This window comes from Strongyloides ratti, scaffold srae_scaffold0000001 (genome assembly GCF_001040885.1).
Source record: "Strongyloides ratti genome assembly S_ratti_ED321, scaffold srae_scaffold0000001".
NCBI classification, from domain to species: domain Eukaryota; kingdom Metazoa; phylum Nematoda; class Chromadorea; order Rhabditida; family Strongyloididae; genus Strongyloides; species Strongyloides ratti.
Genome location: NW_020171519.1, coordinates 200,641 through 223,962, shown reverse-complemented (window position 1 = coordinate 223,962; position 23,322 = coordinate 200,641). Strand labels below are relative to the sequence as shown.

Sequence of the window (23,322 nt, the reverse complement as noted above, 5' to 3'; positions counted from 1 at the left end):
TAAATCTTTTCCCATAACACTAATAAGACCATTAATTGCTTGATTATACCATGATTTATGTAAATTCATAACTTTTTCTTGTTGAATTTTAGTTAATTTAATATTTTCAATAGCTTCTTTTTTGTAGTCAGGTATTAATGCTTTAACATGTGAAATAAAAAACATAAATATACTTAAAAATAATAGAAATTTATAAATTATAATGTTTCTGTTCCATAAACATTTTTGAAAAAAAAACAAATACATGTTGATTGTTAAATAGCAATGGTCAACAAAATAATAATTGTTCTTAAAAATATTGAAACATCTTTATATACCTTTTTTGAATTTTTTATTATACAATTTACGGTCAGATATATCCTTAGTATTACTTTTGAGATTTGATAATCTCATAAATATCAATATGTAGGTTATTTTATCAGAAAAGTTAAATGTTTTAAAAAAAATTCTTTTTGTTACATAATAATCATTGCTTACAGTAAATATCATTTAGAATGGTGAAACTATAAAATAATTTATTGTAACACTTTTTGTATATTACATATAACTTATATAAAAAAGATATTTATACCATGAAATGAATTTTTGATCAATTTGTTATAATTTAGAAGTATTTTTTTTACATTTAAATAATACATGTGTACTTATTTTTTTTATTATTTATTTCAATAAATTATATTTTTCGTGGTTTTAATTAAAAATGACATTTTCTTTAAAATTGGTCATTTGAGGTTTTGAAAATCTTTGTATCATTTAATTTAATTAACCATAATCAAATAATACTATAAAGTAACAAAATTTTATTACAACAATTTTTAGGTTGAAATATGTTTTTTTTTTTATAAAATAAGTTTTTTAAAGTATCAAAAAGGTTCAACGATTGATCAAATTTTTGTTATTAATGTACTAATTTAAATTATACATTTTTAAAAATATTTTTTACTTAAAAAATTTATTAATTAAAATATTAAAAATTTTTTTTTGATTTATCAATTATATTAAAAATTATTTAAATAACATTATTTTAAAAATAATAATGTTACATAAATATTCAAATAATAAAAAATTTTATTTTGTATTTTCTAAAAATTATGTGAGCTTTTATTACTTAAATAATAATTTCTAGATTTTGATGAAGGAATTTTCAAAACATTTTTTTCATAAGTAGATTTTGTAGAAATATTTGAAGGATGATTTGCTTTGTAAATACTAGAATGAATTGGTTGAATATATATTGGACAATTTGTTTTAATTTTAGTTATAAAAGCATTTTTATCTTTTATTTTTGATAAAACTTGAATACCAAAATTTTTTGTTTTTTGATTTTTTGTATTTAATGATTTTAATGAACCAGCTTTTAATGGTACATTTATTGGAGTAGATGGTCTCATAATTAAAATGAAACTAAAAAATGTAATATTATACATAAGTAAATAAGATGAATTTAACAAATTAATATTAATATTTTGTTTGAACCTAATAATTAAATTGGTTAATATAACAATATTTTATATAATGTAATAAAATAATTATATATTTGGATTCTTGACTATAAAATATTAAAAAATTATATAAATATACGTTAAAATTATATTAAGGTACATATTGTTTCGTAATATACTTTTATTGTACTGATAAAAGAATGCTTGTTAACATACAATTAACATACATAAATTCAGTATGAACAAAGTATGAGCAATAAAAATTTTTAAATGTTAGGTGCAGTATTTAATGGCATTTTATCACTGTAATATTAAACATAATTAACAATGGAAACTTACTAAAATACTATATATTAAATAAAAATTTAAAAATTATAAAATATTTTTCATATTTCATGACGTTAAAATTTACTCTACATTATATAATAACTTCAATTTTTATTATTTTTTCTTTTAATATAACTTTGAATAATTCTAAGAGTTTTAAGGATAATGATAAAAGCTTATTCGAAAAATATAAACTTGATAACAACCAATTTGAGCGTGTTTTAAATCTTCATAAATCATGGTATAATCAAGCTATTAATAGTTTGCTTGGTGTTATGGGAAAAGATTTAATAAATAAAATGAATTCAATGTAAGTATTTAATATTCTTTATTATAATATGTTTTTATTTTTTTTAAGCAAAGAAAAAGTAGCATTTTTACAATGTTTAGAAAAAATTGATTATAATAATCAAATACCAAAATATCCTGCTCAATGTATAATATTGGCAAAAGATAAAAAATTAACTAAAATTGGTAATCGAAATAAAAGGCAATCATATAGATTTAGAGAAATGTATCATATTCAACGTGAAAATATATCAAATTATAATGTCATAAAAAAAGATATTATTAATGAATTAAAAACAAAAGATTCAGAAGATTCATTTTTTAGAAAAATTGTTAGATTCTTTACAAATCTTTTTACTTTTAATAGTCCTAAAAAAGAAGTAAAAAAAAAAAAGACTTGGAAAGAAACATATCAAAAGATTAAAATGCTCAATAATATAATAAAAGGTAAAAACATAAATACTGAAAATTTGTATAAACGTGTTTTTGATTATGTTTCTGAAGATCAACCTGAATATTTAATAAGATATGTTCGATCAACAACACCTTCAAAACCTTTGGAATTACAATTTGATGATTTAATATATACATTAAGAAAACATTACTCTGGTAAAGAAACACCGTCAATTTTATCTCCAAAATTTGCTTCCATTCTTCCATCAAATATTAGAAATCGAGAATCAAAAAATTCATTTTTAAGTCCAAATTTATTTCCACTTTATCATGATGAAGAAGATCCCAATTCAAAAAATGATATTTTACCTTTACCAAAAGTAATGAATGAATTAGGTATGGATGACAAAGATAAAGAAGCAGTTTTAGAAATGGTTATGGATGTCACTGGTGCTGATTCAATTATTGAAGATGTTACTAATATTTTAAAAGACAATGGATTCGAAGATGATATTAATAAAATAACAGATTTTGTTTCTATAACTTTTAAAAATATTCAAAAAACTTTTAGTTTTAGGCAAAAACGTGATATGGAAAGTTTAAAATACGGATTTTTAACATCAAGTCAATTAGAAATATTATTTGGAATTAATGGTCCATATAAAACAAAAAGAAGTAATTTTCCTTTTAGCATTGCAGAATATAAAAAAATGACAATTGTTGATAAGAAAAGAGCATTATGGGAGAGTATAAGAAAAATTAGTGAACTTCCTGATCCAATAGCAAAAAATAGAGGTGGTAGTAGATTTTTATCAAGAAGATTTAAAAGAACTTTAATATTAAAACATGATCATACAACATTATCACCTTTTGCTTTTTCACCATCAATTAATACTTTTACATTACTTGGACCAACAACATTATCACCATCATTATTTTCTCCATCTATTATTGCTCCATATTTATTATCACCACCAGTTTTATCACCACAAGTAGGAAATCCAATGATATTTTCTCCATACGTTCTTGGACCAAATGTTCTTTCAGCAGCCGTTTTTAATGCTTATGTTTTTAGTCCATATGTCTTATCACCAAATGTTATAAATCCTTATGTTTTATCTCCTGTAATTTTATCACCATTTGTTTTATGTCCAGATGTGTTATCACCAACAGTTTTATCTGGAGTTGTTTTATCACCTTCTGTACTGTCACCTTCTGTATATACGGATACAATACTTGCTGCCAATGTTTTATCACCAACATTTTTATCATAACATATAAGTTATCATTTTATTTACAAAATTTTTAATATACCAAAATATTTAAACTTTTTTTTATATAAATATAAAAATTTTTCCATAATTAATAATCCTTAATAAAATATTATTTTTAAAAATTTATTATGCTTTATTTTTAAGAAAATGATAATATTATTATCAATCTTCGTCATATTATTTAATACAAATACTTTTTTAATGAAAAACAATTTTAACATTAATATTATTTATAAATATGATATATATTATTGTTTAAAAATTTGATAGTTTTATGAAAAAAATAAATTTAAACATTTCAAATAATTTAACAAAGATAAAAAAAAAATTATAAAATTTAAAATTTTTTAAATAAAATATAAAAATAAATTATTATTACTACTTTTAAGGAATTCTTTTTGATGATATATTTTTATCAAATTTTATATTTATCTTAAAATTCTCTTAAAACTATCGCTTACATTCTTAACATTTTTTATCTATTTATAATAAATTTAGAAGTTTAAAATTTAATCTATTTCTTTGACATCATATAAGTTATTTTCCAATCTAAAGTACTTTAAAATTTTAATTTATATAATTTATGAAAACATTCTTAAAAATATACATAAAAATAGCATAAATATTAATATATAAATATTTTCTACAATTTTGAAACACTTAATTTATGAATGTTGAGAAATATAATTTATTAATAATTTTAATAATAATTTTAAAAATTTTTCATTTAAATCTATTTAATGATGGAAGTAAAACTTTTGTTTAATAATAATCAAATTTAAAAAATAAATATACTTTTGAGGTGTATAATTATTATAAAATTTGTGAAATATTTAATTTAAAAGTAAAATTTAGCATATTTGTTAAATAAAAATAATTTTTTTATATTTTTTTATGTAAAAGTTTAAATAAATATTATGGCATAAAACATTTTTAGTTAAATTAATATACCTATATCAATTATCAATGTTTTTTTTAATAAATTAGAAAATCTAAGATTAAAAAACATTTTATAAAAAGTTTATTTCAATATTTATTGTTTATTATAAACTTTTAAAATAAAATTATTATATATAAAAGCCATAATTTGATATGAATTTACATTTTAAAGTAATATGAATTATCTTTTTGTAATTTTTGTTGGATTATTAATACCATCTTTATGTTATAATGTAAGTTTATATTATTTAATATTTTATAACAATATTTTTTTTTTCAGAATGAAAATTATAATGTAAGAGATAAAAGAGCTATTTTAAAGCGAAGAATATTTAATTTTACAATGCCAGTTAATTATTATTATGATTTTACATCTAAATGTCAAATTATTGAAAAAGCAATTGCTCATATTTCTGATTATACATGTATTACATTTAAAAAAGTAAAAAAACCATTTGATAATATTGGAATTATTTTTAAACAAGTAAAAAAAGATAGTTATGTTGAGGATAATTTAGAAAAAGGAAAATCAACTATTATTTATGTTAATAAAGATTGTACCCTTAGAATTGGGTGTATTAAATCTTTACTTGGTCGTGCCTTTGGATTAATACCACATGTTCAACGTTGGGATAGAGATACATATGTTGAAGTTAAATTAGATAATATTCAAGATGAATATAAAAAATATTATACCAAAATAAGTGGACTTGATGTTAAAATTATGAATACTGCATTTGATTTTGGTTCTATTATGAATTATGAATCAAAACAACATAGTATAAATGGAAAACCATCATACAAATCAAAATGGAATAAATTATATAATAAAATGTTGGGACAAAGAGTTGACTTTAGTCACAATGATATTAAACTTCTTAATGATCTTCATTGTGGAAAAGTTTGTCCCAAAAAAGTTAAGGGATGTATTAATGGTGGATATCCTGATCCTTTGAATTGTGGTCACTGTAGATGTCCAAAAGGATATGTAGGAAAATTATGTGGTATTGCTGCTCCATCTGATAAAGAATGTGGTAAAACTATTCTTAAAGCTTCACATGATATAAAATCACTACAAATAAAATCTAATATTCAATGTAATTATCTTATTAAAGCAGATCCAGGATACAAAGTAATTGTTTATGTTGATGATGCTGTCCTTCCAAATGAAAATCCATGTACTAATACATATGGTTTAGAAATTAAAAATCGTTATGACAAAGGAGCAACCGGTCTTAGCATATGTGGTCGTGTAAAAGATGTAGAAACGAAACCTATATTTAGTCAGGTGTTAGTAAGATATTACGGTCGTAAAGAAAATCATTACGCTAATATAAGGTATGAAGCTGTAACTAAAGAAACCGCTAGAGAATTTGACTACGTAAAATAATTGATATTATTTTTGTTTTCTCGATTGTCAATTTTTTTACTAAAATTTTTATTCAGGAAAAATAATTTTTATATTAATTGTTACGAAAATACTAATATTTTTATGATTTTTTATTAAATTTATTTTTATAATTAAATATTCTATATAGATTTAAAATATTTAAATGAAAAAAAAATTCAACATATATTTATTTTTTGATAAAATATGAATTTATAACTTTTTTTATTGTGCATTTTTTATAGTTAATAATATTTTTTAACATTACTATAAATTACTAAAAGTAATAATTACATAAAGTAACTGTCAATTTATCAAAATTTTTTTAAATATTTAAAAAATTTCATTAAACAGATTCTTTATTAAATATATTTATCAATATTTAACTAAATATTTAAAGAAAATTTTAACTTATTTACAAAAAATTGTTGTATTACAAAAATACTAATAACTTAAAAAGTAAAAAATAAGACGACCGTTTATTATTTTTTACACAATAATTTATCTTTTTTTAAATTTAAACAATATATTACTACAAATTAATAAATACATTTTTTTAGAAAAAAAATTTATTTTATAAAGTTTTAATTTTTATTACATTTATAAATGTTAACTTATTTTATAAAAATTATTTTCTATTATCATAGTATATTTAAGGTAATTTAAAAAGTTGTACAATATTTTTTTAAAAAAGTTTGAAATATATTCTTAAAAAAAATAATTATCAAGAGTAAAATGATGTAGAACATAATTAAATAAATCTTTTGATTATATTATTTTACCATTTTTGTATGTAATCAATTCTTATCAAAAAATATTACAAATTACATTATTAAATAATATTTAAAATATTTTTCTTATTATATTTATATAAATAAAAAAAAAAGAATTTTAAAATATATTTCTATGCAAAAATAGGTGTAATTTAATATTTTTTTATTTATATTAAAAAAGTTTGATTTAATGTTATTATATTTTTTTATGATAAGTACTTTTAAGTTTATGTAAAAAATAATGAATGTCTAAAAATGTTTTTTTACAATGGAAACATTTTTATCAAAGATGAAATTATAAATTATTATTACAACAATTAAAAAATAACAAAAGATAAAAAAGTTTTTTTTTTAATTAATCATGTACTTTTTAATGAGTAAAATAATTTAATTATATAAAGCATAATTGAGATGATGAATCAAATTATTTGTATTTAATATAATTGTTGTTATGTTATTTTAATCAAATTGTCTTAGTTTATAATATTTTTTATTTAAAAATAGTACAAAATAATAATGTATTATGATAAAAAAAATATATGCATACTAAAGATTTTAACTAGTTGAGTATAATATAAAATATAAATTAGCAACAGTTAAAAAAAGTTCTACTTTTCATTTAATATATTTTAAATTTATAATGTTTTAATATTTCTATCAAGACAATTTTTAGGAAATTTAAAACCAAATTCAATAAAATCATAATAAAATATTAGGCATACTCTTTTTAATAATGTAGAATTATTATAAAGAATATTCTTATAATCAATCGTTGCATTTCTTGTAGATGTAATATGGGGTGTTTTAGTTGATTGAAGGATTTTTCTAAGATAATTTAAATGTTGTTTAGGAACATGTACACTTCCTAAATGAATAATTATTGTATCATAAAATGTTTTCATATCTGGTAGAGAATATTTAATATATTTATACATATATTTATATTTATAATATTCACATTGCCTTAAAAAATATTTATAATTTTATGATAATTTGTATAGAAAAAGAAAAACATACCATGTTTGAGGATAAAAATGATAATCATAAAATTGATCAGGAATTTTTTGATTTTTAACAACATTCCATAAATCAGCTTGAAGATTATCAATAAAACAAGTTAAATTTTTATCACATCCATAACAATAATCATCATTTGGTTTAAGGTAAATTCTATAGTAACATAATTGCATAAAACCACTTATTAACCGATCAATTGGATTTCTAACAATCATTAACATTTTATATTTTTCAAAAAATTCATCAATCCCTTTTAATTTATATTGTCTTGCCATGGCATCTATACTTGAATATCGATTATTTTCTGTACAGTGTTTAATTTTTTTATTTTTATTTAAAATACAAAAAATTCTTATCATTATTGAACTAAAATTTTTTCCAATTAAACAAATTCCTATTTTAAATTTTGATGATCCTTGATATTCAATTTTTTTTTCACTTTGAAATGTTTTTTTAATCATTGGAATTGGTAATGTATCATTAATAATACTTTTATCTGTATCATTTTTTTGATTATTTTCAATTGCAAAAACTTTAAAATTTACTATAGAAATAAAAAAACTAAGAAAAATTAGTAGTAAATATATTATTTTATACATTTTTTACATTCTATTTAATTAATAAATAAAATCTTAAAAATTAAGTTTATTGTTTTATCAAGTGAAAATTTAAAAATTAACAGATCGTAGTCATTAGTTAATTAATTTTTAATTTGGATAATAAAAGTTTTTTTAAAAAAATTATAAAATATATATTCAAATTTTAAAAGAATATAAAATAATAATTGTTTTATAAATAAATTATGTAAACAAATAAAATAAATAATAATAATTTTGTATAAAACAATTATAACAGAGAAAGAAAGTTTTTAACAAAAATAAATACTTTACTTAGTATTATTTTTATAATTAAATAACAATTAAACGTAATTTACAACACAAGTTTTACTTTTTTTTTAATGTATGTTTTAATAATCTAGTTAAAAATTTTTAAGATTTCTATAAAATATTTAACATCATGATCATTTTTTTAATTTTATATAAGAAAATTAGAAATGATAAAATTAATAGTAAATCATAATTAATGAAATAAAAAAATTAATGATTAAAATATGATAAAAACTTGTTTTTTAATAGAAACAAATACGAGTGTTTTATGGCAAAACTTTTATGTTTTTAAAAATTCTTCCAAGAAAGAAAGTTTATTAAATATATTTTATTTTTATTGTTAACTAAAGATGACAACCTGAAACAGGTTATATTATGTATTATAAGAAAAAAAGTTTTCTAATTCAACATATCTAATAGATGTTATATTGTGGTAAAAAAAATTTATAGTAATTTATTATAAAATTTGTATTTTATTGTTAAAGTACAATAAAAAAGGTAGAAAATTACTTTGAAATTTTAAATAATTAAACATCATGAGTATTATAAAGTTCATCTATTTTAATATATAAAAAATATATATATTTCGAATAAAAAAAAATTACAATATTAGTATTAAATTATTGTATTTATTTTAATTATATTTTTTTAAAAAATAATACATATAAAAAAAACAAATATTATTTTACTGTTAAAAATATTTAATTTTTGAATTTTTTATTAAGCAATATTTAAAAAATATTAGTAGAAGATTAAAATAAATAACTTTTTTTAGATTAAAAAACTTTTAATTTAAAACTTATATGAAAATAAATTGTGTAAATATATTTTTACGTGTTTAAAGTTTAGCTATGTTACATTTTTAGAAAAGAATTTTATATTTATAATTTTATAATTACTGGTGCAAAAAAATAATAGTATAACAAAGTAACTATTGTTAATAGGAGAATAAAAATAGTCAAAACATGATATTTTTTACATTTATTTAAGCAATTAAGAAGAAATTATATGATTATAATTATTTCGGCAAACTTTTTGTAACAAAAAAAATATAAAAGTGAGTGTATTAAATAAAAATTTTTATTAAAATATAAAATAGATAATTTTTTAAAAATGTATTTTTTTATTTAACGTTATATTCTAAATATATAACTCAATAAAGTCATTAAAAAACCTAAAATAATGTTACTTATTAAAATGTTAACTATATTTGTGTTACCTCTACTTTGATCAGTAATATCAGGTAAAGTTCCAACTAAAGTAACGTTTGTTGGATTTTTATAAGTAACATCAGGCAATTGTTTAGTAAACTCTTTCTAAAAATTTAATTTTATAGTTAAAAATAATAAAATCTAACCATTGTTGTTTGATTAACTTCATCAGCAATAATTTCATTTAATATTCTAAGTACATCATCTGTTTTATTATTATATTCATATGCAGCAAAATCTATTTGTATTGCAGTCATTCCATCTAATAATGGAAGAAACTTTTTTTGAAAAGCATCTTCTGCAAAGGTCATATATATACAAGTACCTGTATTAGATTTTCCATTACAATTACCAACGTTGTATCCATATGATGTTAATGTTACTGTGATAAATGTAATGAGTAAAATATATAAATTCATTATCTTCCTAAATGAATAATTCTATTTCAAGTATGGCTTATATATCAATTCAAATTTTACTAAGATTTGTTAGAAAAATGCTATATTAATATTTATGGATAAATATTTGATCTAGAAATCAACATTAATAGTAAAACATGATAAGTAAATCTTGGGTTTATTGGATACCAAAGTTTTGTATAAATAAAAATTAATAGATTATTAAATATTTATTAGTTTAAATTTTTACCATATTACAAATGTTTAGTTTTTTTGCAATTAATTAAATAACAAAATTGGAAAAGTTTTTTTTTGCATTTGTTTATCAAAAATAAATATTTTAAATTTGTTGAAAATTTTTTATACATACAAATTTTTATAAATCAGTTTTTTAACAAAATACTTTATTTTTCATAATGATATAATTTCAAGTATGACTTTTATATTATCAATTTATAGGAATTTAACAATAATAAAAAAAAATTAATACAACAGTTAATAATATCTTTTTTAATAGTTGAAAAAAGTTTTTTTTTGCACAGTTTTATATTAGATAAAGTGAATAAACTTTAACCATGTTTCTAAATAATTATAATATGCAAATAATTCTTTTTATACAGAAAACTTTTTAGAAATTTAAGTACAATAATTTAAAGCAAAAATAATAGATAAAAACTATTTTATAGCAATCAAATTGTTTTCATATTTAATAAAAAACATCAATGATAATTTAAGTATTGTTAAAGATATTTTATTACTTTTTTAAAATATTTTACAAACTTTCTGCGAAAATATAGACATATAATTATATTGATATAATTAATTATATAAACTATCAATTTAAAACATTAAGTGTTTTTAGATTATAAAATTATATTTTTTTTAAATAAAAACGACCAAATCTAAAAGTTTTTATTTCTACAAATTTGTAATATTTATTAAATTTTTTTATTTATATGTTTTTCTTTTAAAAACGATAAAAGGTAAAATTTTAACTTTAAAAATGTATAAATATTTATCTTATTTTTATTAAAAGCAATATAATAACATTTATAACTAAAATATTTGTTTAATTGAAATTTTGTTAAACAAAATTTTAATTAAAAGTTTTTTTCAGATAATCTCAATTTTAAATTTTTTAATCGTTCTGGGCAAAATTACTTCCTGGAAAAAAAAATTGAGAAAAATTAAAAAATTAGTTTTCTTACTAATTCTTACTGGAATACGACTTGGTTGTGTAACTTTTGATTTAGGTTTAACTTCTGAATTTGATTTACTATAAAGTTTGGTTGTTGGACGTAAAGTAGTTTTAATTAATTTCTTTGTAGTTGTAATTCTAGTATATTCTAAAAATTTATAATAAAAATAATAAATATATGTTTTTACCTTTTTTTTTAATTGCTGGTTTAAGAGTGACCCTAGTACGGAAATTTGTAAAACGTTTGGTAGTTGGGCGAGCAGTCGTACGAATAAATTTACGAATATATCGCATTGTAACTCTAGGTTTACGAGAAGATTGTGTTATAGTTTTTGGTCTACGAGAAGATTTTGTTAAAACTTTAGGTTTATAAAAAGATTGCGTTACAACCATAGGTCTACGAGTAATTTGAAATGTAACTGGAGAAGTAAGAGAATCTAAAAATAAAATATAAGAACTAGAATTATAAAGTTTACTTTCTTTTAAATAAGCCATATATTCTTCTGCTTTTTTTAAATCATCAATTACTGTAACGTTTGTTGGATCGCTGTATGTGAGATTCAACATTTTAGTAATTTTTTTCTAAATTAATGATTATATCAAAAACAAAACAAAACAAACCATAATGTTTTGGTCCACTTCTTCTTTTATAATTTTATTTATTATTTTAATTACGTATTCTGTATTTCTAGTATAGTCTGCCATACCAAAATCAATAGATAAAACGGTCATTGGCTCAGCTAAATCAAGTATTGTTTTGTTAAAGGTACTACTTAAAGGAGTCATAAAAATCATACATGATTCTGAAGAATTTCCATTACAACCAAAACTTTTAAAATCAGAAGAAGCCAAACATAATGTTACTATGGAAAAAATAAAAATAAATGAATTTAAAAAATTCATGATTTTATAAATATGATTTAAATTTACTCTAACAAGGCTTATATATAAATTTTAAAACAATGGTATTTACAAAATATTTTTTTTATATTGATCTTAAATAAACTAACTAAAAAATATAAATTTTATTATCTAAAAAAAGTATTTAAACAATATTTAGTAAATTTTTTATGATTATTTGTTAATGAAATTAGTATTTTACGATAGTCATGTAGTTTTGTAAAATGATAAAAAAAATCAAAATTAAACAAAAAATGATTATTATAAATTTGCTCTTTTAAATATAACATTAATTATTCTTTTTAATTGTAAAATACTTTTAATTCTTCTTAAATTTTTAAATAAAATTTTTTTAAAAATTTTGAAATTATTTTTTATAATTAAAATTGTTTATAAATTGTTATAAAAACTTTTTAATAATAAAATATAAATTTTAACATTAAGTTTAAAGAATTCTTTAATATTTTTATTTTATATTTGAAAGAAGATAAATCAACAGTCAAATAACAAAGATAATATAAAATAAAGTTTATAAAAAACATTTAATAATTTTTTCTAACTGAATAAGAAATATTTTATTAATTTACAATAATAATCATATAACATTTTCATAAACAAAAATAAAAAGTTTTTATTTAAATCAAATCGTAAAAGAAATAATATAAATAAAAAATTTTTTTTATCATAAACTAATCGTTTTTGAAATTTTAATATTTTTTGTTATATTTAATAAGTTTTTTTGTGTTAAAAAAATGTGTCATTGATAAAAATTATTTGTTTTTTTAATATCATAAAAGATATGCATAGTCTTTATTAACCAAAATTTTTTAACTAAAATTGACAATTTTTAAGGAACATAAGATCAAACGTTCAAAAATTGCAATAATAAATGATAAAAATTTTATTAATTCAATACTTTAAAAATAATTAAAGTAAAAAAATATTGTCTATATTAAAATATTTTAACAAAATATGCTAAAAATGTTTTAAATTGTATTCCAGATTAAAAAAGTGAAACTTGTTTTTTTAGCATTTTTAAAAATTGCTAAGTTTATTACTAAAACGATTATTTAGACTATTACCAGGACGAAAATCTCTTAAAGAATCAACTAAAATTTTATAAATTTAATTGAATATAACTAAAAAATCCTTACATCTTGCTTGGGCATTGAAAACACTGGATTTATTTTTATAATCATCAGGTAAGAAAAATGAATTAATTTCTGCTATTAATATAACTGATACATCTTCTTTTGGAGCAATATCTCTATCATTTAATTTTTTCCAGAAACATTTCTAGAAATATATAGCATAAAAAATGAAATAATGATAATATGTATATATTAGAAAAAAATTAAAAAAACAATAAATTGAATAATTGATGTTTTAATTTAATTTAAATATTTAGATAAGGATAATAAAAAAAACTTTTTTAAATTACTTACATAATCTCCTTGTGTAACATTCTCTTCTATATCTTCATTTGCTTGTCCAAGAATTTTTTTAGGATCTACTTCATAACCTGCAGTACCCATTGCAAGGGCTGCATAAGTTAAACCATCTAAACATGGAAGAAAGTAATTTTTAAATGTTTTTCCTTCTGGTGTTAAAAAAATCAAACAAGTTCCAGAAGATTTTGGTTTACAATTAAGAGCTAAATAGTCACGATTAGCAGTAGTACCAATAATGAAAGAAAAAACTAAAATTATGAATCTCATTTTTTAAAAGATGCAATTTAGTCTTTAAATCTTTATCTTATATATTCATATTAATGTTATTAATCTTATTAAAAAAATTATGTATTTATATTTTAGTTAAATATTAATTTCATATTTTAATATTTAAATTAAGTTATTGCAAACATTATCAATAAAACTTATCAAATGAAGATTTTTTTAAATCTAATATAGTCCATATAAAAATTGTAGTAAATTTGGTTGTAATATTTTATTTTGTCAAGCTGTTTACATATCAATTATTGTAATATAAAACATTTTTGATGGAAAATTGTAATATATTGTCCTGTTATTTCAGTAAAAAAATTGTGGATAAAATTTTAAATAATTTAAGAGAATAGTATTAATTTTTCAATTTATTGTGTTTAAATTTACTAATATTTTTTTTCAAATAAATATATTCATCGATATCCTTTTAAACTCAAATATTTTTAAATATTAAGTAATTTGTATTTTTAAAATTACTATTTGAACCAACAATCAAAATATCTACAGATTCTATCGTTAAGATAATTTTTCCAGATAAATATAATTATTTGATAGTAAAGAAATATAAGAAAATATATAAATAACCTTTTAATTATTGTCAATATTACATTTATCTTAGATTCCATTATATGAATAATTTTATGTTTTCACTAATTATATATTTTTAGCATAATTTAAAACAGTTGCTATTCATCTACTATCATAAACATTTTGTGAAATACAATCAGTAATTTGTTGTACCAATAAACTATATTATTTTCCTTTTTTTTATAAGATGCTTCAATAGTACCAAAAGTTGTAAATATCCAAAATCACTAATTACTTAAAATCAAAGCAAAAAAAAGTGGAAAATTTATTATACAAAATTAATAATTTGACAAAAAAATAGAACATATAGTTTAAAAAAATATATTTTATAAAAAAAATAAAGCTATATTTATAACACATACACAAGATATTTTTCAATATATTTGAGTAAATCAATAATTATTTAATCTTTTATTGTATTTATAACCATTAGTTTCAACCTTATCTTAAGAATCTTTCGATTTTAAATAAAAGTAATACCTGTACTTTTATATGTGATATAGTTTAATTCATCAGTAAAGTACTTTTAAAAATTTAATTTTATAATTAAAAGCATAAAATTTAATTGTTGCTATCTAATAATTTTTTAATATAAAAAATTAATTTTAAATATAATTTTAATTTATCTGTCTTATATTTATTTATACATGCTAAAATCAATTTGTATTCCAGCTATTATATTAAACAATAGAAGAAATAAATTATTTTCATAAAATAAAAAATTTTTTATTAGCTATAACTTATATATAAATTTAAATTTTTTTAAGATTTGTTAATAAATGTTAAATTAATATTTATTAATAAATATTTGATTAAGAAATAAATATTCATATTATAGTAAAAGTGGTAGATTGATAAAATTCATGGAGTACAAAACTTTTAGATGAATATAAATTTAAATAAAATTGAATGCATTATTATATTCACTTTTTATCATATAACAAATATTCATACTTAAAATATATTTTTCTTATAACAAATAAGATAAAAAAATATAATTTTTACTAATATAATAAATTTTATCAACAATTATTTTTATTGTAATTTTAAAAAAAGAAATGCAAAACATTGCTATCTAGATAATTTTGTTTGAATTAAATATTTTTAAACGTATGTTTAATTAGAAGCATTTTCCTCTTGCAATCTTAATACAAATTTTTTTAACTATTTTGTAAAAAATTTTTTTTACTAAGCGAAGTTTCATATGTAATTTCTTGGCTTAATATCAAGTTTGAAAGTTGATTTGAATAATTTGCTAGATTTTTGATCATCTAATTTGACGACTGAGTTCTTTGTAGCTGATGTTTTAGATGGTTCTAGATATTTAAATAAAAAATTATATTAAAAAATTTTACCTTTTGGTTTATTGCTTGATCCAAGTTTAATATTTAATTTTGAAATGAATTTTCCATTATTTGTTGAATATGAAGAATTGGTAGAATTAGTTGTAGATTTAAAAATAGGAAAATTTAAAAATCTATGAAAAACTTTAAGAAAAAACTCTTTACCTCTTTGTTTATTTCTTGTTATGAAATCCATCAAGCGTTTTGATAAACTATTTTTTTCATTTGTTGGACCTGAAAATTTAGTAGAATACGCTTTTTATCAAAATTAAAAGGTTTAAAAAAGTTAAATGTGAATTTTTATTTGTTTACCTTTTATTGTATTAACCTCAGAATCATTTACTTCTTTTAAATCGTTTACTATTGTAACATTTGTTGGATTTATGTATGTAATATTTAACCTTTTAGTAATTTCTTTCTAAATTAATGATTATATTAAAAACAAAACAAAACACACCATTATTTTTTGGTCAACTTCTTCTTTTATAATTTGATTTAATATTTTAATTGTATTACTTGTATTTCTAGTATAATCTCCTAATGCAAAATCCAATTGTATGGCTGTCATTGGCTCAGCTAAATCAAGTATTGTTTTGTTAAAGGTACTACTTAAAGGAGTCATAAAAATCATACATGATTCTGAAGAATTTTCAATACAACCAAGACTTTTAAAATCAGAAGAGGCCAAACATAATGTTACTATAGAAAATAGAAAAATAAATGAATTTAAAAAATTCATGATTTTAAAAATATGATTTAAATTTACTCTAACAAGGCTTATATATAAATTTTAAAACAATAGTATTTACAAAATATTTTTTTATAATAAATATAAAAATATCTTTTTATATTGATTTTAAATAAACTAACTAAAAAATATAAATTTTATTATCTAAAAAAAGTATTTAAACAATATTTAGTAAATTTTTTATGATTATTTGTTAATGAAATTAGTATTTTACGATAGTCATGTAGTTTTGTAAAATGATAAAAAAAATCAAAATTAAACAAAGAATGATTATATATTGTTTTAAAAATAATTATTATAATAAATTTACTCTTTTAGATATAATTTTAAAAAGCATTTTTTAATTTAAGATAATTTTAATTTTTTTTAGATTGTTTAATAAAAATATTTTATAAAAATGTTGAAATTATTTTCTATAATTATAATAATTTTTAAAATACTAGATAAAACTTTTTAATAAAAAATATAAATTTTAACATTAAGTTTAAACAATTTTTTAATATTTTTATTTTATATTTGAAAGAAGATAAATCAACAGTCAAATAACAAAGATAATATAAAATAAAGTTTATAAAAAACATTTAATAATTTTTCTAACTGATTTTAAAATATTTTATTAACTTACAAAAATATTCATATAATAATTTTTTAAGCAAAAATAAAAAAACTTATTTTAAAGCAAATTGTAGAAAAAATAAGATCGGTAAAAAAAATTTATCATAAATTAACCGTTTCTGGAATTTTTATCTTTCATATTATATTTTGATAAGTTTTTTGTGTTTAAAAAATATGGCATTGATAAAAATTATTTGTTTTTTTTAATTTCACAGATGATGTGCACAATCGTCATTAAACAAATTTTTATTTAACTAAAATTAACGATTTTTAAAAAAAAGTAAGATCAAACTTTTTAAATATACAATAATAAATGATAAAAATTTTGTTTATGTAAAACATTTTATTAATTCAATACTTTAAAAATAATTAAAGTAAAAAAATATTGTCTATATTAAAATATTTTAACAAAATATGCTTAAAATGTTTTAAATTGTATTCCAGATTAAAAAAGTGAAACTTGTTTTTCAGCATTTTTAAAAATTGCTAAGTTTATTACCGGAACGATTATTTAAATAAGAGTCAGAAAGAAAATCTCTTAATGTGTTTGCTAAAATTTAATGGATTAAATATCACTTTAAATTCATTACCTCTTGCCTTAACATCGAAAAGTCTGGCTTTATCTTTATATTCATCAGGTAAGAAATATGAATTAATGTCAGCAATTAATACAGCTAGTACATCATCTCTTGGAGCAATTTCTTTATCATTTAAATTTCTCAAAAAACATTTCTAGAAATTTATTTCATTAAAAGGAATAAAAATAATATGTATGCAATAAGAATAAAAAAAAACAATAAATTGAATTAGTAATTTAGGTAAGGATAATGAAATAAACTTTATTTAAATTACTTACATAATCTCCTTGTGTAACATCCTCTTCTATATCTTTATTTGCCTGTCCGAGAATTTTTTTAGAATCTACTTCATAACCTGTAGTACCCATTGCAAGTGCTGCATAAGTTAAACCATTTAAACATGGAAGAAAATAGTCTTTAAATGTTCTTCCATCTGGTGTTAAAAAAATCAAGCACTTCCCATATGATTTAGGTCCACAGTTAATAGCTAAATAGTCAAGTTTAGCAGTAGTACTAATAATGAAAGAAAAGACTAAAATTATGAATCTCATTTTTTAAAAAATGCAATTTAGTCTTTAAATCCTTATCTTATATATTCATATTAATGTTATTAATCTTGTTAAAAAAGTTATTTATTTTTATTTTAGTTAAATATTAATTTCATATTTTAATATTTAAATTAAGTTATTGCAAACATTATCAATAAAACTTATCAAATGAAATTTTTTTTTAATCTAATATAGTCCATATAAAAATTACTACTAAGGTTTATTGCAAAACATTTTTGTAATTAAATAAATATTAACTATTTTAATATAAAAACTTTAAAAAAAATGATGATATATTGTCTTGATGTTCCAGGAAAAAAAGTTATAAATAAAAATTTGATTAGTTTTAAAGTTTAGTGTTAACATTTCAATTAATTATATTTAAATTTATACATTCTTTTTGAATATAATTTAAGAATATACTTCGACAATATCTTTATTTTTAGAACGATTTTATAATACTAACAGTAACATTTATTAACTTTTTTTTTATAATATGACTTTTTGTTTATCATTAAACATTAATATTTTAATCTTCAAATCATTTGTTTTTCCAAGTAATTATTAAAACATTTTTTTACAAAACAAATATTGATTAAATAAGTAGATATATTTCTGTTGAAACAATCCCACATTTATTAATAGCTTTTTTAAGATAAAAGTATTCATAGATTTCTTGTGTTGTTTTTTAAAAAATTTTTAATTATCTAATAATCTATATTTTTGAAATTAGCATTGAAGCTAACTATTGAGTTACCATGATTAATACTTTTATTTCAATTTTCATTGTTATAAATTTGAAAACATTCTTGTAACTTTATCATACTAACAGCTTCAGATTCTTTCGTTAAGAAAATTTTTTTCAGATAAATTTAATTATTTGATAGTAAAGAAATATAAATAACTTTTTAATTGTTGTCAATATTACATGTATCTTAGATTCCATTATATGAATAATTTTATGTTTTTACTAATTATATATTTTTAGCATAATTTAAAACAGTTGCTATTCATCTACTATCATAAACATTTTGTGAAATATAATCAGTAATTTGTTGTACCAATAAACTATATTATTTTCCTGTTTTTTTTTTATAAGATGCTCCAATAGTATCATAGCTGCAAATATCTAACAATCTCCACATTTCAATTGATTTTGAATTAATGTTGCCATGTCATAAATTCTCTAATCAATAGATTTATTTGTTTCAATTAATTCATTTATTTTATATGAAACATTATCTATTTCAAATAAAACATTTTGGTAAGTTATCATATGTCGAGAATTTAAAAATTAAATTTTATGAATATTTTCTGTAATTTCATTATCAAAAATTTTATTATATGCGCTTTTAAATTTTTTCAATGCTTTTTTTATCTTTTCAATTTCTTTATCACTTATTTCTTTATTAGTTAAGTTGTTTATCTTTTAAATAATTAATACTAATTTTTTTTAAATGTTAACTTTCAAATTGTTATTGTTATTGTTATCATGATCAAAATCATCATCAATATGTAAACATAATTTTCTTTAAATAAAAAATATTCAATATAAAAAAAAATTAACAAAAAAGTTTTTTTGTTTCTTTTTTTACATTTTTATTTTATAGTGTTTTTTTAATAGATTTTATTTATTTCATGTGTACAATAACATTACAATAAAACAATTTTTTTTCTACTTAATAATAAGCATGATATTTATTTTTTAAAATACTGTAGTTGTTTATAATAGATTTTCACGCAATTGGATATGAAGGAACTTCTCCAATTCCACATTGATTGACACCTCTTTTAATTTTAAAATATCCTTTCTCACCCCATGATGTTCCCCATGAATTTTTTACAATCCAATATTTTCCAAATACTGGATCTATACCATAACCAATTATTAATACAGCATGATCAAGATTATTGGTACATAATGGATCATCATATATACCACTTTTATAATTTTTAAATGATAATAAAGATGCATCTATTGCAACAGCTACAGGTCCTATTGTTCCAACAACTTTTTTTAATCTTTCTTCATTTTTACTTAAATTTATCCACTTTTTAATAACATGAAATATTTTTTTTCCTTTCAAATTACATTTACTATCTTTACCAATATAAGGATATTCTTGAGTTGTTGTTAAACCTCTTATTTTTCCATATCTATAAGCTGTTGTCATCCATCCACCATCACATGAATTACCATAAGTACAATCAGCTACTTGTTGTACAGAGAAACTATATAAATTTCCTGTTTTTTTGGCATAAGCACCTTCTATAGCACTATTAGCTGCAAATATCCAACATGATCCACAATCTTTTTGATTTTGAATTGGTGAAACTCTATTATGTTCTCTCCAATCAATTGATAATGGTACTGAAATATTTCTTCCAAATAATCTTGTATCTTCATTTTGATTAACTTTAAAACGTGCTTTATTAAATATTAAACCTTTTCTATGATGATAATTTGAAAATGTTAAATCAGACATTTCATTAATCATCATTTGAAAAGATGTTTTACCTTTTTTAAATAATTCATTATGTTTCTTAATAATATTTTGAATGTTAAAAAATTCCATTTTATGAATACTTTCTTCACTACTATTTTTAAAATATTTTTTAAATTTTCTTTTGTATTGTTTCCAATCATAATTTATTTTTTCATATTCACTATTATTAAAATATTTTGAAATTAGATTATCTTTTCTAAAAATTATTATTAATATATAAAATAATAATTTACAATTCATTATTTTTAACTTCAAAAGAAAATTTATCATTGTAAGGAAAATATTTACTATAATTAAATTTAATAAATATTATTAATATAATAAATAAAAAAATATAATTCATTATAGTTTAGTTATAATAATTATCATAAAAGTTAATTCACTTTTATTTATAACAAATAAAAGATTATATTTATTAAAAAATATATCTTTTACGCAATAGTCTAAAGAAGATAATTATTGTTAAGCATAATTTATTCATTTATTAAAATATATTAAATATTAGTAAATGTTGTATGACTAATTTGTTATAACAAAAATATCTCATATTTTTAATAAAATATTATAAAAATTAATATAAACTTTTTTTTTAATATTTATTACACAATAGGTGCTGCTGCTGCTAAAGCAATTCCACATTTATTTACACCTCTTTTTATTCTAAAATAACCTTGTTCACCCCATGAAGTACCATATGAATTTTTTGCTATCCAATAATCACCATTAAAATCATCTTTACCATAACCAATTAAAAGTACAACATGATTTAATGTATGAGAACATTCTGGATCATCATAAATACCATGAGAATATGCTTGAAATGTTTTTAATGAAGCATCCATTCCTACAACAACTGGTCCTATTGTTCCAATATAAAATTTTAAATACTCTTCATCATTAGTTTGTAAATGAATCCATCTTGATATTTTACCAACAATTTCATAATCTTTATATTTACATTCACCATCTTTACCAAATTTATAAGGATAATCAGTTTCTTTTATCATTCCATAATATTTTGAATATTCAAAGGCATCTTCAATCCATCCACCTGTACAGGAGTCACCTTTTGTGCAATCAGCAACAGCCTGTGATGAAAAACTAACAAGATTTCTAGTATTACCTTTCCATATTGCTTCTATAGCAGCATTAGCTGCAAAAATCCATCCATTACCACAAAGACCTTGATTTTTAACATCTGTAATAGCACCATAATGACGCCAATCAATTGCTTTTGGAACAGATATTTGTTTGTTAAAATTAATTTTATCATTATAAACTTTACTTGATACATTAAAACTTTTACCTATCATTTTTTGATAATCTGGTTGTGTATAATCAGTAAAATGATTTATGTTTAAATAATATGATTCATTTCCGTTGATATTTTTATTATTATGATTATTAATAAGTGCAATTTTATCAAAAAATGCTTCCATATGTACATTTTCTTCTATCTGATTTTTATATACTTTCATATATTTTATTTTATAATTATTCCATAATTGTTGACTTTTATTAGTATGTTTTATTAATTTATCAATATAAAAATGACTACTAAATGACATATTATTATTTTTTATTTTAAATTTACAACAAACCTTTTAAATTTTAATATATTATTTTTTCCATATATCATATTAAATAATGATAGAAAAATAAAAAAAATTAATAGTGGAAATAAAAATATTGTATTATGATACATTTTTTTTTGTAAAAAAGAAATTAATCAAAATAATCATATAATTTATTTTATTTTATAGTAAATTTATTTTCTAAAATATATAACAAATATTTACAAATGATAATAAGATAAATATTTTTTTAAATAAATATTCTTATTAAAAATTGTTTTTTTTTATAATATTTTTTAACATAATTATTCTTTTTTTAGTAAATGTATAAATTAATATTTGTTAAATTATTATATATACTTGATAAATATAATTATCAAAAAATAATAATAATATTTTTTTACAATAAAATTTTTTTCTTATAATATTTTTTTTAATATCAAGTTCATGTAGGTAATTAAAAATTAATTTCTTTTTTTTTATCAGCGTTAAATAAAGAAGTTATTGTAATAAAATTGATCAAAATTCTTTTAGTTTGCTTTTAATGGTTAATTACTGATAAGTATACCTTTGTAATTGGTATCAGTAAAATTTTGTTAATATAAAATTATCATAATTATCAATAAATTATTTCAAGTATATTTATATTACAAGTATTTTACG

At 18.5% G+C, this 23,322-nt stretch overlaps 8 protein-coding genes across 8 annotated transcripts; 2 read left to right on the top strand and 6 right to left on the bottom strand.

Annotated features, from left to right (window-relative positions):
• Positions 1-1,082: 1,082 nt before the first annotated feature.
• SRAE_0000008400 (Hypothetical protein) lies at positions 1,083-1,391 on the bottom strand (the record flags this gene model as incomplete). The annotated part of the gene is made up of 1 exon (XM_024645927.1): positions 1,083-1,391. One exon carries the CDS (start codon positions 1,389-1,391, stop codon positions 1,083-1,085), a length of 309 nt encoding a protein of 102 aa, XP_024500161.1.
• A 653-nt stretch (positions 1,392-2,044) lies between these two features.
• Positions 2,045-3,724, top strand: SRAE_0000008300 (Moulting cycle MLT-10-like protein family-containing protein; the record flags this gene model as incomplete). The annotated part of the gene is made up of 2 exons (XM_024645926.1): positions 2,045-2,079; positions 2,128-3,724. The coding sequence occupies 2 exons, from the start codon at positions 2,045-2,047 to the stop codon at positions 3,722-3,724; spliced, it is 1,632 nt and encodes a 543-aa protein (XP_024500160.1).
• A 1,115-nt stretch (positions 3,725-4,839) lies between these two features.
• Positions 4,840-6,053, top strand: SRAE_0000008200 (Astacin-like metalloendopeptidase; the record flags this gene model as incomplete). The annotated part of the gene is made up of 2 exons (XM_024645925.1): positions 4,840-4,896; positions 4,944-6,053. 2 exons carry the CDS (start codon positions 4,840-4,842, stop codon positions 6,051-6,053), a joined length of 1,167 nt encoding a protein of 388 aa, XP_024500159.1.
• Positions 6,054-7,458: 1,405 nt separating this feature from the next.
• Positions 7,459-10,357, bottom strand: SRAE_0000008100 (Sulfotransferase family-containing protein; the record flags this gene model as incomplete). The annotated part of the gene is made up of 5 exons (XM_024645924.1): positions 7,459-7,786; positions 7,841-8,384; positions 9,881-9,901; positions 9,947-10,043; positions 10,085-10,357. The coding sequence occupies 5 exons, from the start codon at positions 10,355-10,357 to the stop codon at positions 7,459-7,461; spliced, it is 1,263 nt and encodes a 420-aa protein (XP_024500158.1).
• A 1,117-nt stretch (positions 10,358-11,474) lies between these two features.
• On the bottom strand, positions 11,475-14,152 carry SRAE_0000008000 (Hypothetical protein; the record flags this gene model as incomplete). Its single annotated transcript, XM_024645923.1, has 9 exons — positions 11,475-11,500; positions 11,545-11,682; positions 11,723-11,971; positions 12,011-12,116; positions 12,156-12,274; positions 12,332-12,397; positions 13,517-13,543; positions 13,589-13,730; positions 13,880-14,152. The coding sequence occupies 9 exons, from the start codon at positions 14,150-14,152 to the stop codon at positions 11,475-11,477; spliced, it is 1,146 nt and encodes a 381-aa protein (XP_024500157.1).
• A 1,794-nt stretch (positions 14,153-15,946) lies between these two features.
• Positions 15,947-18,581, bottom strand: SRAE_0000007900 (Hypothetical protein; the record flags this gene model as incomplete). Its single annotated transcript, XM_024645922.1, has 7 exons — positions 15,947-16,062; positions 16,102-16,323; positions 16,402-16,507; positions 16,547-16,788; positions 17,952-18,002; positions 18,043-18,184; positions 18,309-18,581. 7 exons carry the CDS (start codon positions 18,579-18,581, stop codon positions 15,947-15,949), a joined length of 1,152 nt encoding a protein of 383 aa, XP_024500156.1.
• A 1,733-nt stretch (positions 18,582-20,314) lies between these two features.
• SRAE_0000007800 (Cathepsin L.1) lies at positions 20,315-21,428 on the bottom strand (the record flags this gene model as incomplete). Its single annotated transcript, XM_024645921.1, has 3 exons — positions 20,315-20,994; positions 21,097-21,281; positions 21,319-21,428. The coding sequence occupies 3 exons, from the start codon at positions 21,426-21,428 to the stop codon at positions 20,315-20,317; spliced, it is 975 nt and encodes a 324-aa protein (XP_024500155.1).
• Positions 21,429-21,684: 256 nt separating this feature from the next.
• Positions 21,685-22,724, bottom strand: SRAE_0000007700 (Cathepsin L.1; the record flags this gene model as incomplete). The annotated part of the gene is made up of 2 exons (XM_024645920.1): positions 21,685-22,642; positions 22,687-22,724. The coding sequence occupies 2 exons, from the start codon at positions 22,722-22,724 to the stop codon at positions 21,685-21,687; spliced, it is 996 nt and encodes a 331-aa protein (XP_024500154.1).
• Positions 22,725-23,322: the final 598 nt, after the last annotated feature.